The sequence below is a fragment of the Heloderma suspectum genome, chromosome 2 (assembly GCF_057233095.1).
Source record: "Heloderma suspectum isolate Gila_16-S chromosome 2, 16-S_ref, whole genome shotgun sequence".
In the NCBI taxonomy this organism is placed as follows: domain Eukaryota; kingdom Metazoa; phylum Chordata; class Lepidosauria; order Squamata; family Helodermatidae; genus Heloderma; species Heloderma suspectum.
In genome coordinates, this window is record NC_139459.1 from 200,249,554 (window position 1) to 200,261,450 (window position 11,897).

At 41.1% G+C, this 11,897-nt stretch overlaps 1 protein-coding gene across 2 annotated transcripts in view; it reads left to right on the forward strand.

Moving 5' to 3' along the window:
* SUZ12 (SUZ12 polycomb repressive complex 2 subunit) overlaps positions 1–11,622 on the forward strand; it is a 45,005-nt gene extending 33,383 nt beyond the window's left edge. The window contains exons 11-16 of one of the 2 annotated variants that reach the window (XM_084837251.1): positions 4,689–4,780; positions 5,605–5,748; positions 6,169–6,326; positions 7,829–8,027; positions 8,944–9,023; positions 9,346–11,621. In XM_084837251.1, the coding sequence (XP_084693377.1) occupies positions 4,689–4,780; positions 5,605–5,748; positions 6,169–6,326; positions 7,829–8,027; positions 8,944–9,023; positions 9,346–9,694 (1,022 nt within the window). In that variant the 3' untranslated portion in view covers positions 9,695–11,621. Of the gene's footprint in view, positions 1–4,688; positions 4,781–5,604; positions 5,749–6,168; positions 6,327–7,828; positions 8,028–8,943; positions 9,024–9,345 lie in introns of both variants that reach the window. The other variant, XM_084837250.1, reaches the window with a different exon arrangement.
* Positions 11,623–11,897: the final 275 nt, after the last annotated feature.

Genomic DNA, 11,897 nt, shown 5'->3' on the forward strand with positions numbered 1-11,897 from the left:
TCATAACCTCAATGCACTATCGCAACCAGGAAACAACCAGTTAGGACCCATCCTCTCTCACACACACCCAGAATGGTCTGAGGGATCTAACATAGAGGAATTTCAGTGAAAATTCTAGGTTATTTAATGACTGTTTTTTTGTACCTTTGTCCAAAGCCATATCAGTTTTAGGTCTGCATCCTGCTGCTCAGAATGCAGTGCCCCCTTTGGTTTGAGGGGCTTTTTTCCAGAAACCAGAGCCCCGCTGAAGGATTCAGGTGAAAAATGCATAGGCCTAGCCCTCAGGAAGGCCCATGAAGCACTGCCTTTACATTTTGGGGAGCCTTCTGGTTTTTCTTGACTTGATCAATGTATGCTAGAGCCTCACTGCTTTGGGTAAAAGAGCTACTTCAGGATCCTGACCTGGACTCAGACTCATAGGACCATCCAAAAGCTAATTAAGTCCTTGTCCTTCATTGCAGATTCCACCATAAACTCTTCACAGTTCTCTGCCAGGCGGTAGCAGTTAATGTGGTAACTAGGTGTTTGTGGCTCAGACGCTGGGGTGTGGACTCTGCCTTCAGAACCAACCTTGCATCAATTTCTTTCAAGGGATTCCCTGTCTTTGGTGAGGAAGCCTTAAAGGATGACATAGTAAAGACAAAATACAAGTGCAAAGTCATACCCTCTGCTCCCAAAAAGGAAGAAGGATGCCAACCTAGCTGTTCCTTTCCCTCCTTTCATCTCCAAAAAGCCAATATTTGATCCAGGGACAGCAAGCCATCATGGAAAATGTCCAGATTTCCCAGCAGGGGACAGAATTTCACATCCAACAAGTCTACTCTCAGCCAGCCCAGAGGAGGTAGACTTCAATATTAAGGCATGCATACGACTGAACAACAACAACATGTCCCTGTATGAGGAAGACTACAATTGTTCCTTCCCACTTGGGAGACAAATTCCACCCATCTCCTACCTCCTGCTCATCCGAGAAGCAGAGAGTCATAGAAGAAGCCATGGGACAACTTATAGACATAGGACAGAACCCAAAGATTATCTGTCATATAATTGGTTCTACTTTGTAGTCCCAAAGAAGGGAGGTGATTGACACATGATTCTAGCTCATCAAATTTGTAAGGTATCACAAATTCCACATGGAGATCTTGATCACCATCCGAGAAGCTCTCTACCAGGGGGGCTTCTTCACCTCAATACAAAACTCTTTCATTTAATATTTGCTTCAGTATAAAGCTCTCCCATTCAGTCTCCCTACCCCCCCCCCCGCACCCCCCTCCATTTTTATGAAACTGATGGTCACACTTGTGGTGCCCATACAACTACACAGCATTCACATTTACCCTTATATTGATGACCTTCTACTCTCTATCCTTCTACTCTCTGTCTCTATAAAACCCCAAAGCCAGTCAGGACTTGCATTTCACTCTGACATGCCTGAAGCAGCACAGATTTCTAGTGAATCGTCTCAAGTCACTTACTTGACTTGACTTACTTGACATAGTGATCACACTATGTCTAACACCTGGCAGTACCATCGACACATCCCAGGACTCATTTCCCTTTCTCCAGAGAGCCAGAAAAATCCCACAGACCACCAGATGCTTCCAGTACCACAAAGCAGCAGATCTTATGGGTCTAACCCAGGTCTTTGACCTGATGGTCTTATGTATTCAGATTCTTCCCTAGTCTCTACTACATTCTAGCCCTGCAATGGCTGTTACTGCCCCATCTAGAGGACATGGCCCACAAATGACACAAAGTCATCCTCATACCCTCAGACCAACATTCCTTTGGTGATGGTCAGTGCTCCACAGTCTGTCCTGAGAAACGTCCCGAAAGACCCCAGACTGGATATTTGTGACAACAAATGTCAACCTGGGACTGGGGAGCACATTGCCAAAGCCAAATGATCCAGGGCTTGTGGCCAACACAAGAAGCGACCCACACTGACTGCAGGTCCATGCAGTAACCCTACCACTCCAAATCTTCACACCCATCATCAAGTGTGCATGTCCTGATAACAACAACCAATGCTATCACCAAGGAACGTATCAACAGGCAGGGATGAAGCAGATCCAGGTCCCTCGACTGTTGTGAGGTGAGAACAACCTACAGCCAGCTGTCGCCCATCGTATCAAAGGCCCATCACAGCCACCGGAACTTTGAACCAGGAGAATGGAGTCTGAATCTGGCCACCTTCACAGCAATCCAAAAAAGGTTTGGTTCTCCCATAATGGCCCTCTTTGCCTTGCCTGTCAGTCCCAGAGGTTCGTCTCAGGATAACAGACAGGGAGTAGAAGCCACAGATGCCCCAACATCAACCTAGCTCTTGGATCTGATTTATGCTGTCTGACCTCTCTAATTTTCAGGGTCCTATACAAGATTCAGAGGGGACCTTGGTGATCCTACTAGCACACTACTGGCCACAATGCCACTGGTTCTTAGCAGGGGACATCATTGTTTCATCATTGCTACATTTGGCATTATTGCCCCTTTAGTTCTTACCAAACAAAAACCGCCTGCCCTCACAGGGACCATTATATCACCCACACCCAATGAGACTTCAATTTCCCAGCAAGGGAAACCGAAAGGAGATCCCTCCTGAAAGCAGAGTACCCAGAAGTCATTACCATACTCCTGGCTTCTAGAGGGCGTTTTACAAATCAACAGAATGTCTTGGAAATCCTTCCTCTGGTGGATCAGGAGAAAGACGGCAGATCACAGCACTGTGGGCATAAAGAAACCATTGGACCTCTTACAAGCAGGTTTGAATTTGGACCTCAAGGCTTCTATGTTTCTATCTTGAAATCTACAGAATCTCTGGGCATTCATTGCCCAAGCCAACCTTGAAGCCACTCAAATCTATGCCACTATGATTCTTTCTCTCAAAAGTGGTATTTCTAATAGTCATCTTCTTGGCCAGAAGAGTGTTGGAACGTAACACCCTGTAAATTAGCAAATATCTCTTGCATGTTCTACAAGGACAGAGTATCTCTTAGAACAGCCCTTTTGCTCATCCCAAAAGTCAACTCTGTATTTAACACATCTCTGGAGCTAGTTCCTCCCTCCTTTTGCCCCAGAACTAGCCACCCTTCCGAGCACACAAGCTAGATGTCAGAAGGGCACTCAAAACTTACAACAAACATTCAGATGTACAGCCTATTTGTACCTTTCCACCACACCTCCCTGGGGAAGAAAGTGTTCAACTCTACATTAGCATATTGGATAAAAACCTGCATTTCTCTTATTTACGAATCTCAGTACCTTGCCACTACCCTACACATAAGAGGACATTCCACTAGAGCAGCCACTATATCAGGCACACTATCCACAAATTTAGTCATAGCAAAGTTTTGCTGAGCAGCCATATGGTACTCACCAAGCACCAACCATCACAACATATTACAAAAAACAGTGTCGCCCCTGTGAAGACAACCTTTGGAAGAAGGGTGCTTCAGCACATTCTGCTCCCTTCCTAGGGCAGCTACCTAACCCTTCCAGGATATTACACAACTATTATACTTCCCGCTATTGAATGCCTCCTAGGTCAAATCAGTCAATTCTAAAGGAAATCAACCCTGAGTGCTCCTTGGAAGGACAGATACTGAAGCTGAAGCTCAAATATTTTGGCCACCTAATGCGAAGAGAAAACTCTGGAAAAGACCCTGATGCTGGGGAAGACTGAAGGCAAAAGGAGAAGGGGACGGCAGAGGATGAGATGGCTAGATATCATCACTGATGCAATGAATATGGACTTGAGCATGCTCCGGGAGAGAGCGCAGGACAGGAAGGCCTGGCGTGCTATGGTCCATGGGGTCACGAAGAGTCAGACACGACTGAACAACAACAAGGCCAACCAGGAGAAAGGAACATTGGTATTTGCCGTTAAGGTTCGGGGGGGGGGGGCGCATACAGAGGCATCCATCACCACAGCCTCAAGACAGGGGGCTACCCTCAGTAACATATCCATCAAATTAAGGAACACATCATCCATAGGTTTTCCATTTCTTGATCACTCCTCTGTACCTTGTTCCCAACCAGACAAGTATTTCTCTGCTATCATCTCAGCCACAAAAGAGAACTGAGGAAGAGCCTACAGTGGAAGAGAATAGTAGAGAAACTTAAGTCATATGGCTCCTGCCTTCTGAACAGTAAGAGGAGATAACCCACCATTGGGTGCCTCCTTATGTCAAATAAGAAAGAACCTTCATGGTACATACCAGTGTTCCAATCTACAGTGAGAAATTATATAAAGCCGGTTTTAAGTTCAGCCACTTGTGAGCCAATTCATATGCTTACCTGCTCAGCCATGAAACTAGCTTTGGGCAAGTCGCAATCTCTTAAAAGGTTGACATGGGATAATCTCCATGTAGGAAGGGTTCAGTACATATCTGTGCATGAGGCCTTTGTTTGCAATATTAATATAAATCATTATTTCTTCAGGAACAAGTCTATGCGGTATGTCCCAGTATGGTAGATTGAAGCTATTGCTAAAAGCACAATCTACTATATGTTGCCTTAATTAGAGCAGCTGTCTTGTGTTCTGAAACATGTAACTATTCTATGAGACCACATAATCACCATTCACTGTGCCAGCCGTTATAACAAAATGATGATGCTCTGCATATAAAACAGTGAGTCTTCAACAGATTGTATTAAAGAGTAATAGTGACATCCATGTTCTCTTTCAGCTGTGAAAGAATCTTTGCCATCAGACCTCCAAACAAGAAAAGAAAGAGATGTTTCAAATGAGCCTCGACAGAAGCTGAGAATATTTTATCAGGTATTGACAATTTATAACAGCTTATGGTTAAGCCTGATGTTTCCAAGCATTTTTTCCCATTCTGCATGGGAAACGGGGAGGCAATAATCACTATCAACTTACCTTCATGTGTTTTTCAGGGGATAGATCAGGGACAAAGGGACTCGGACAGCACCAGGAGGAATCCCTGGCTTCATGCTTTTTTCGACGCCCTCCTGGACGCTGCATGAAGCTACCCGGACTGCGCCAGGGAGAGCAGCCACCCTTCCCAGCACAGCCTGTCCCACATCCCCGCTGTTATCTCCAATCTAAGCAGAGATAGCAGCACGGATAAGGGGTGGCAGGATTCACCTGTACTGGGAAGAGCGGTCACTGACTTGACCGAGTAGCTTCGTGAAGTATCCAGAGGGGTACTGGAAATTGCACAAAACCAGGGAGTCCACCAGCACTGGGAGGAGCTGCACCTGCTCCTCCTGACTTGGAGTTCCATGCCTCTTTCCAGCATGACCCCCCCCCCAAAAAAAAAACGGGGTGATGTCAAGGGGCAGGGCCACACAGCCTGACATCATCTGGCCTGGAGTGGGCCTGTTGGGGGGCAATCTCCCCACCCCTAAACAGATCTACACACCTGGATAGATGGTGTGTCCCACATATTAAATGAGCTATTGTTTTTTGTCAAAAAATTATATCTAACGTTGGTCTCTATTGCTGGTTGTTTAAAGGTGCTTGAGTTCTGGGAGAATGTAGACCGATTCCTAAAATGTTCATTTGGGCAAGAGGTGTATGGATTTCAGTATAATTTTTAAGTCAATATGCTTTGTATTAATACAAACTGTTTTTACTAGTTCCTTTATAATAACAACACAAGGCAGCAGACTGAAGCTAGAGATGACTTGCATTGTCCATGGTGCACACTGAACTGCCGCAAGCTTTACAGCTTGCTTAAACATCTCAAGCTTTGTCACAGCCGGTTTATTTTCAATTATGTGGTAAGTATTCTTCCTTGTAAAAACTCTTGGAATAAAATTCTGTATTATGGCATTGCCTGGTGGAAGACTACTCTTTGCATTATACATTTCTGTAATGAGTCCAGACAAGGCCGACTTAACAGAGTGCAGCTACAACATCAATCATGAATAATAATGCCTTTTGTCACCTTTTTAATGCATCTGATAATTCAAAATAGGCTAATAATGGGTGAAAGTTGATTTGCAATCTTAGTGCAACATGATTGGAAAACTTGTTCTTTAAAATTCTGCTAGCAACATTTCTTCAGTTATCCGTATTGTAACTTCAGTATCCCTGGGTTTTAGCTAGAGTAGGTGAGTAGAGTGTAAGTAATCCGTGTGTTCTTTTCTGGGCTGGTTGCAGTTAATATACTTATTGTGCGAAATATTTATTTATTTCAGTATCATCCAAAAGGTGCTAGGATAGATGTTTCTATCAATGAGTGTTATGATGGCTCCTATGCAGGGAATCCTCAGGATATTCATCGTCAACCTGGGTTTGCCTTCAGTCGTAATGGACCAGTCAAGCGAACTCCAATTACGCACATCCTTGTATGCAGGTCAGTGGAAAACGTAGTGTTGCTCTGCAAATGTATACAAATTAAAATTTGCATTTCCTATCTGTAAGATCATACAATTACTCCACTAAATTCCTGATCTCCATTTCTCGTACTGCAGCATAAAAAATGAAAAATTGTCCTCCACTTTTTCTGCATGAATATGTATTATAGTAGAACATTCCATTTATCTTCATTGATATATGTGCCTCTTGTAAATTGAAGCCAGTGGAAGTGACTGATCTGGCAACTACTTGCCTTCACTTTGCTAGAACTATCAGCAGAAACAATCAACAGAATAACTTTTAATCATTTGCCTTTTAAAACATTTGCATATTCCCAAAACTTCAGTGTATGTGCCTTTTGACCAGGGTCTACAAGGTTTGGATTGGTAGCCAAGCCAAAAAACGTGGCTGCCTGCCCCTCTCCCTTAGCTGGTTTGGTCACAGGTTCCTTGGCTGAGCAATGGCCAAGGGGGGCATGGAGTTTGTTCATCTGGCCACTGCTCTTTGGGTCCCTCAGCCAAGTGGAAACCAAGGAAGCCCCTCAAAAGGAGGCACAGAGCTTGCCCACCTGGCCTTGCACAGCAAAGCAATGCAGCAATCAAATGACAGCCGGTCTTCCTCCCAATAAGGTGAGAGTATCATAGACTAGGAGCTAGGGGGCCACATAGCTGCTAGGATAATCCTTCTCCATCTCTGCAGGTCCAAGACTGGGAAGGATACTGTGGGTCATCTTGTTTATTAGATGATAGTGATATACCTTGACAAGTGAAAACGTGGAAAGCTTCTTTGAGATATCAGAGGAATTCCTTCCATAAATACAAGCTATTGCTCACTGTTGAATAGAAGGGTATCTTTAATATTTTTGTTCCCTTATTGTAGTAATATAATGGAAACAATATAGCCTTTTTTAAAGTGTGCTGTTATTTCAAAATTGGCTTAACCTATAGTACCTGAGAAAACTGGCTATGTTTTTAAACAACTGAAGTACATGCTGCTGTAGTGATCAGAATGTTATTCCCATAGCCGTAGGAGCTTGAAAACTAAATGAAAACGCTTTATCCTTCCTCTGGAACATCAAAACTAGTTTGGTTGCCTGAGCTATGTCTGATATTTTCACCTTTATACAGAAGATATGCCCACTATATCTTGATTTGGGGTCAGGCTTGGTTGAGATGTAGGTGGCATTATGCCATAGAGGTAGAACGCTGTCCAGATTCTGGCTATTATGGGTTCTAGAAATAGTTGGAGATTTGGTGCCATGACACTGAGATCTCTAACTATTGTGTGTGTGAGCTTTTTTTCATGGATTTTTAGGATAAATGAAATTACAGCCTGGGTGTGTTGCTGGGCAGCAACTGTAGGATCAGGGGGTTGTCACAGATCCAATCTTAGAAGGGGACTTTGTAGGGACCATCTGGCTCTATATGTTGCAGATTTCTACAATATCACCACCAGGATGTTTATGTACCTGCTAGAAAGTATGCATACTTCCTTTTTCAGACCAAAGCGTACAAAAGCCAGCATGTCAGAATTTCTTGAATCTGAAGATGGAGAAGTGGAACAGCAAAGAACATACAGCAGTGGACATAATCGGTTATACTTTCACAGCGATACCTGCCTACCTCTCCGTCCACAAGAAATGGAAGTTGACAGTGAAGATGAGAAGGACCCTGAGTGGCTAAGGGAGAAAACTATAACGGTAGTTATGTCATATAGCCAGTGAATCTGTGCAGGTCCTCTTGCAGATAGTCTTTGTTTTGCTGAACAATATTTCTGCTTTCCATGGGACAAATCCAAATAGTGTGCTTTCCACCCAGCCATCTTCGACAAGTCAGATTGTGGCACTAATATAATTAGTGGATATGGGGTGGTGAAATCTCTGTGGAGAATAGCAAGGACCTGATGATGTAAAAAGGGCAAACTTATATTTGTGACTGTGGTAGAGGACAGTTGCTATGACATGTTCAGTTAGCATTTTTTGCTAGCAAGTGTTCATAAAATTTTCAGATTTTGAAAAGATTTAATTCCTGCACAAACATTACTATCTGATGTAATCTCCCATTTGCCATGCCACTATTATAAACAAGAATATATCGCTTGTCCAATATGAGAATATCAATACTGAGAATTGATTAGTTTGACAAGGAAAACCTTAAATCTTCCTAATACAAGCAATATAGACTGCTTGGGAAACTCAAGCTGGGTATATCAAACCTCATACCAGCTTGTGCCCCATATCTTGCCCTATGGCCTTTATTAACTCATGAAAGTTCAGGGGTGGTGGAGTTTGCCTCTCTTGTTTCCTTGCCATGGGGAAAAAGTAACCATCTCTCCAGGGATATTCTGTGTTCAGTTTGTATAAACCCTTCAGTGTGATAGGGGATGTGAGTTCAAGGTCCTCTCTCTATGCCCTTTTTCCCTCCAATATTTTTTTTAAAACCACTCTCTCCTTTTTGCCCCCTTCAGTTCTAGCTGCATTGTTCTGGATCTGTAGTATTGTACTGACTATGCAGAACAACTATGGCAGTAATAAGCAAATGATGAGAAAACAAGCTTAAGTATTGCCACATGGAAAATACTCTGTTAACAAGCTTAAAATGATTGTCTCACTGCAGCAAATTGAAGAGTTCTCTGATGTTAATGAAGGAGAAAAAGAAGTGATGAAATTATGGAATCTACATGTTATGAAGCACGGGTATGTTAAAACTTTACTTTTTGAATCAAAATAAGTGGGATTAGTTTAAAAATACAAATAAAACCATCTTGGAATGTTTAACGCAAACATTTTGCAATCTCTACTGTTTTAATGTGGCTTTTGCTCATGTGAATTACTGAACATTTAAAAACACATATGTAGGAATTATGTAGAAAGAAATAATACACAGGAGCATGTCTGAATAGGACACTGAAAGAAACGTGCATTCTTCCAGAACTTCAAAAATTCAAACTTTGATCTTACAGGTGTATCTGTGCACCCAAATCTGTAACAATAACTTGTCCTTTTTTAATGTTAACAGGTTTATTGCCGACAATCAAATGAATCATGCCTGTATGCTGTTTGTTGAAAATTATGGACACAAAATAATTAAGAAGAACTTGTGTCGAAACTTCATGCTCCATCTGGTCAGCATGCATGACTTTAATCTTATAAGCATAATGTCAATAGACAAAGCTGTTACTAAGCTTCGAGAAATGCAACAGAAGTTAGAAAGAGGAGAGTCTACTGCTATCACAGCCACAGAGGAGCTTTCTGAAGAACAAACTGGGACAACAAATGGCTGCAGCGAAGCTAACACTAGGGAGAGATCTTCAGAAATTGATAGTACATCATGCATGACAAAACAGAATAGAAAACAGAAGATCTGAAGAAAAGAGCAAAGGCCATTCAGTGGACACATATTGAAGTGACATTTTGAAGATGCATGAACTCTATAAGGAATTTAAGATACACAGGTTTCTAACAGGCACTGCTGGAAGCAAAGGATTTCAACAATGATAGCGTTAATATGGTTCCTATTGAGTTAATTATGCAAGGACTACATGTATATCAGTTCTAGTGATGTAATGACAATACTCAAAGTTTGAGCATGAAGAGCAATACAATTTTTGGGAATTTTAATTATGAACTGTACTGAATTTACATAACTTGAGTATATGTAAACCAGTTTTTATATAAAGTTTTTTGCATCTGTATTGGCTGTCTTTCCTACAATGGAGTTAAAAATTAGGGAAGGGGATTGGGACAATTTATGCTTTGTACTTAGAAATTCTTTAGGTTAACTTTTTGTGGGAAATAATGTACCATTTAAAGTTTAACTTGATCTTTTTTGTTTTTATGAATAAGTGTCAAACTACAGAGAGCAAAATTTTAAACACATTTTTAAACATTCAACTATAACATAGCACTTCTTTGTCTCATATCTGTTTGGGAAAAAAAACTTTGCTTTTCTCATTGCAAACACAGGGAAGTACCATCTTAATTGTGACAGTAGCGTAAAAGAATTTGTAGATAACTCTGATCACCTGGTATACTAGATCAAACCTTTAACCTACTTAAACAGAACTGTTTAGGGTTGTATAATGGCATGCTGTGTTAACACCTAGAGGCTGTGTTGGGCAGTGCCTGGATCTGTGCCTGGTTTTGCCTATGAACAGACTGCAAGATCAAAGCATGGAGTTAACGTGGGATTTTTGGATGCTACTTTTGAGGGGAAAATGCACTGTAAAATTGGGCCAGAAAATGTGTTGCACTTCTTAGGCAAGTATTCTGTCATGTATTGCATTCAATACAGATGCTAACTAAATAGTCCTGTGCAGTCTTGCACTGCTGTTAACACATTTTAAGCATATGTTTACAGATTTTCTTTTTTCCAATGGAAAGTAGTTTCACTACTGGTACAGTATCAGCACCAAGGGTTTATTCCAGCAAGCACTGTGGTTGAGTGACATCACCTCATTTTTTTATTCTTAAATAGTTCATTTTTCATATTCTTTATTTATAAAGGATCAATTATGTAAATACAGGTATTTCTAATTTTTTATTTCATTCCACCATCATAAGAAGGCAGTTCCCTGTTTGGGATTTTTGTTTGGGGGTGGGGGAGAAGCTTTCTAATGGGGTTTTTTAGAAATTTATAAAATGTAAATACTGACTTTGGTCCCTAAAGATGTGTTTAACTGTGAGACTATTTAACTAATGGTGTGGATGTGATTTGTCATCCAGTATTAAGTTCTTAGTCACAGATTTGTGTCAATAGGAAAGAGGGAGACTACAGCTTACATTAGACTTCTTGATTTGCCTGCTTTGAGTTGTAGCAAACTCTTAATTACATCATTCAATAGCCGGTCAAGCATTTCTCTCGGGCTTTAATTTGCTAAAGCTGTGCACAGATGTAAAGAATATATTTTAGGAGAGACGTAGTTCTAGAACTATTGCTTATGTCACTTCTTAAGCAGTCACGCTCTTAATGCTTAAAAGGAGGCTAGCATTGTTTGCACAAAAAGTTGGTGACCCCCCCAAAAATAGTAATGAAATTACTTCTGTCCAGTAAACTTTGTATGTCATGTCCATTTATAATAAAACCTGAGAATCCCTTTGTTTCTATTTATAATAAAGATGGATTTTCTATATGTACCCTTAATGAGACTTTGAAGAAATCATGTAAACTGGGTGAACATTTGAATGGTACAGTAGATATAAAGAGGCAATTGTTTAATGGACCTTTTTGTTTTTACATTAAATGTTTATTTGAAATTGGATTTTGTACATAAAGTTCAATAATATAAAATCTGCCAAGGTGTGGTATTGAATCTTTTCATGTTCATTCAGATAAGTATTTCTAAAAGGCATGATCCAAGTTCAAAACCAGGCATATTTAGTTCTGAAAACTAATATGTCTGTATTTGGAAGCTGTATTGTGCTCTGAAAACTGACAGGAAATGGACAGTTCTTGTATGTATACGCGTTGTCATTCTGTTACTATATTTTCCTTTAAAAATGTTTTTGTATATTTAGTTGGGCTTCCCCCCCACACACACACACGCACACTTCTTTCTTTCTTTCTTTTTT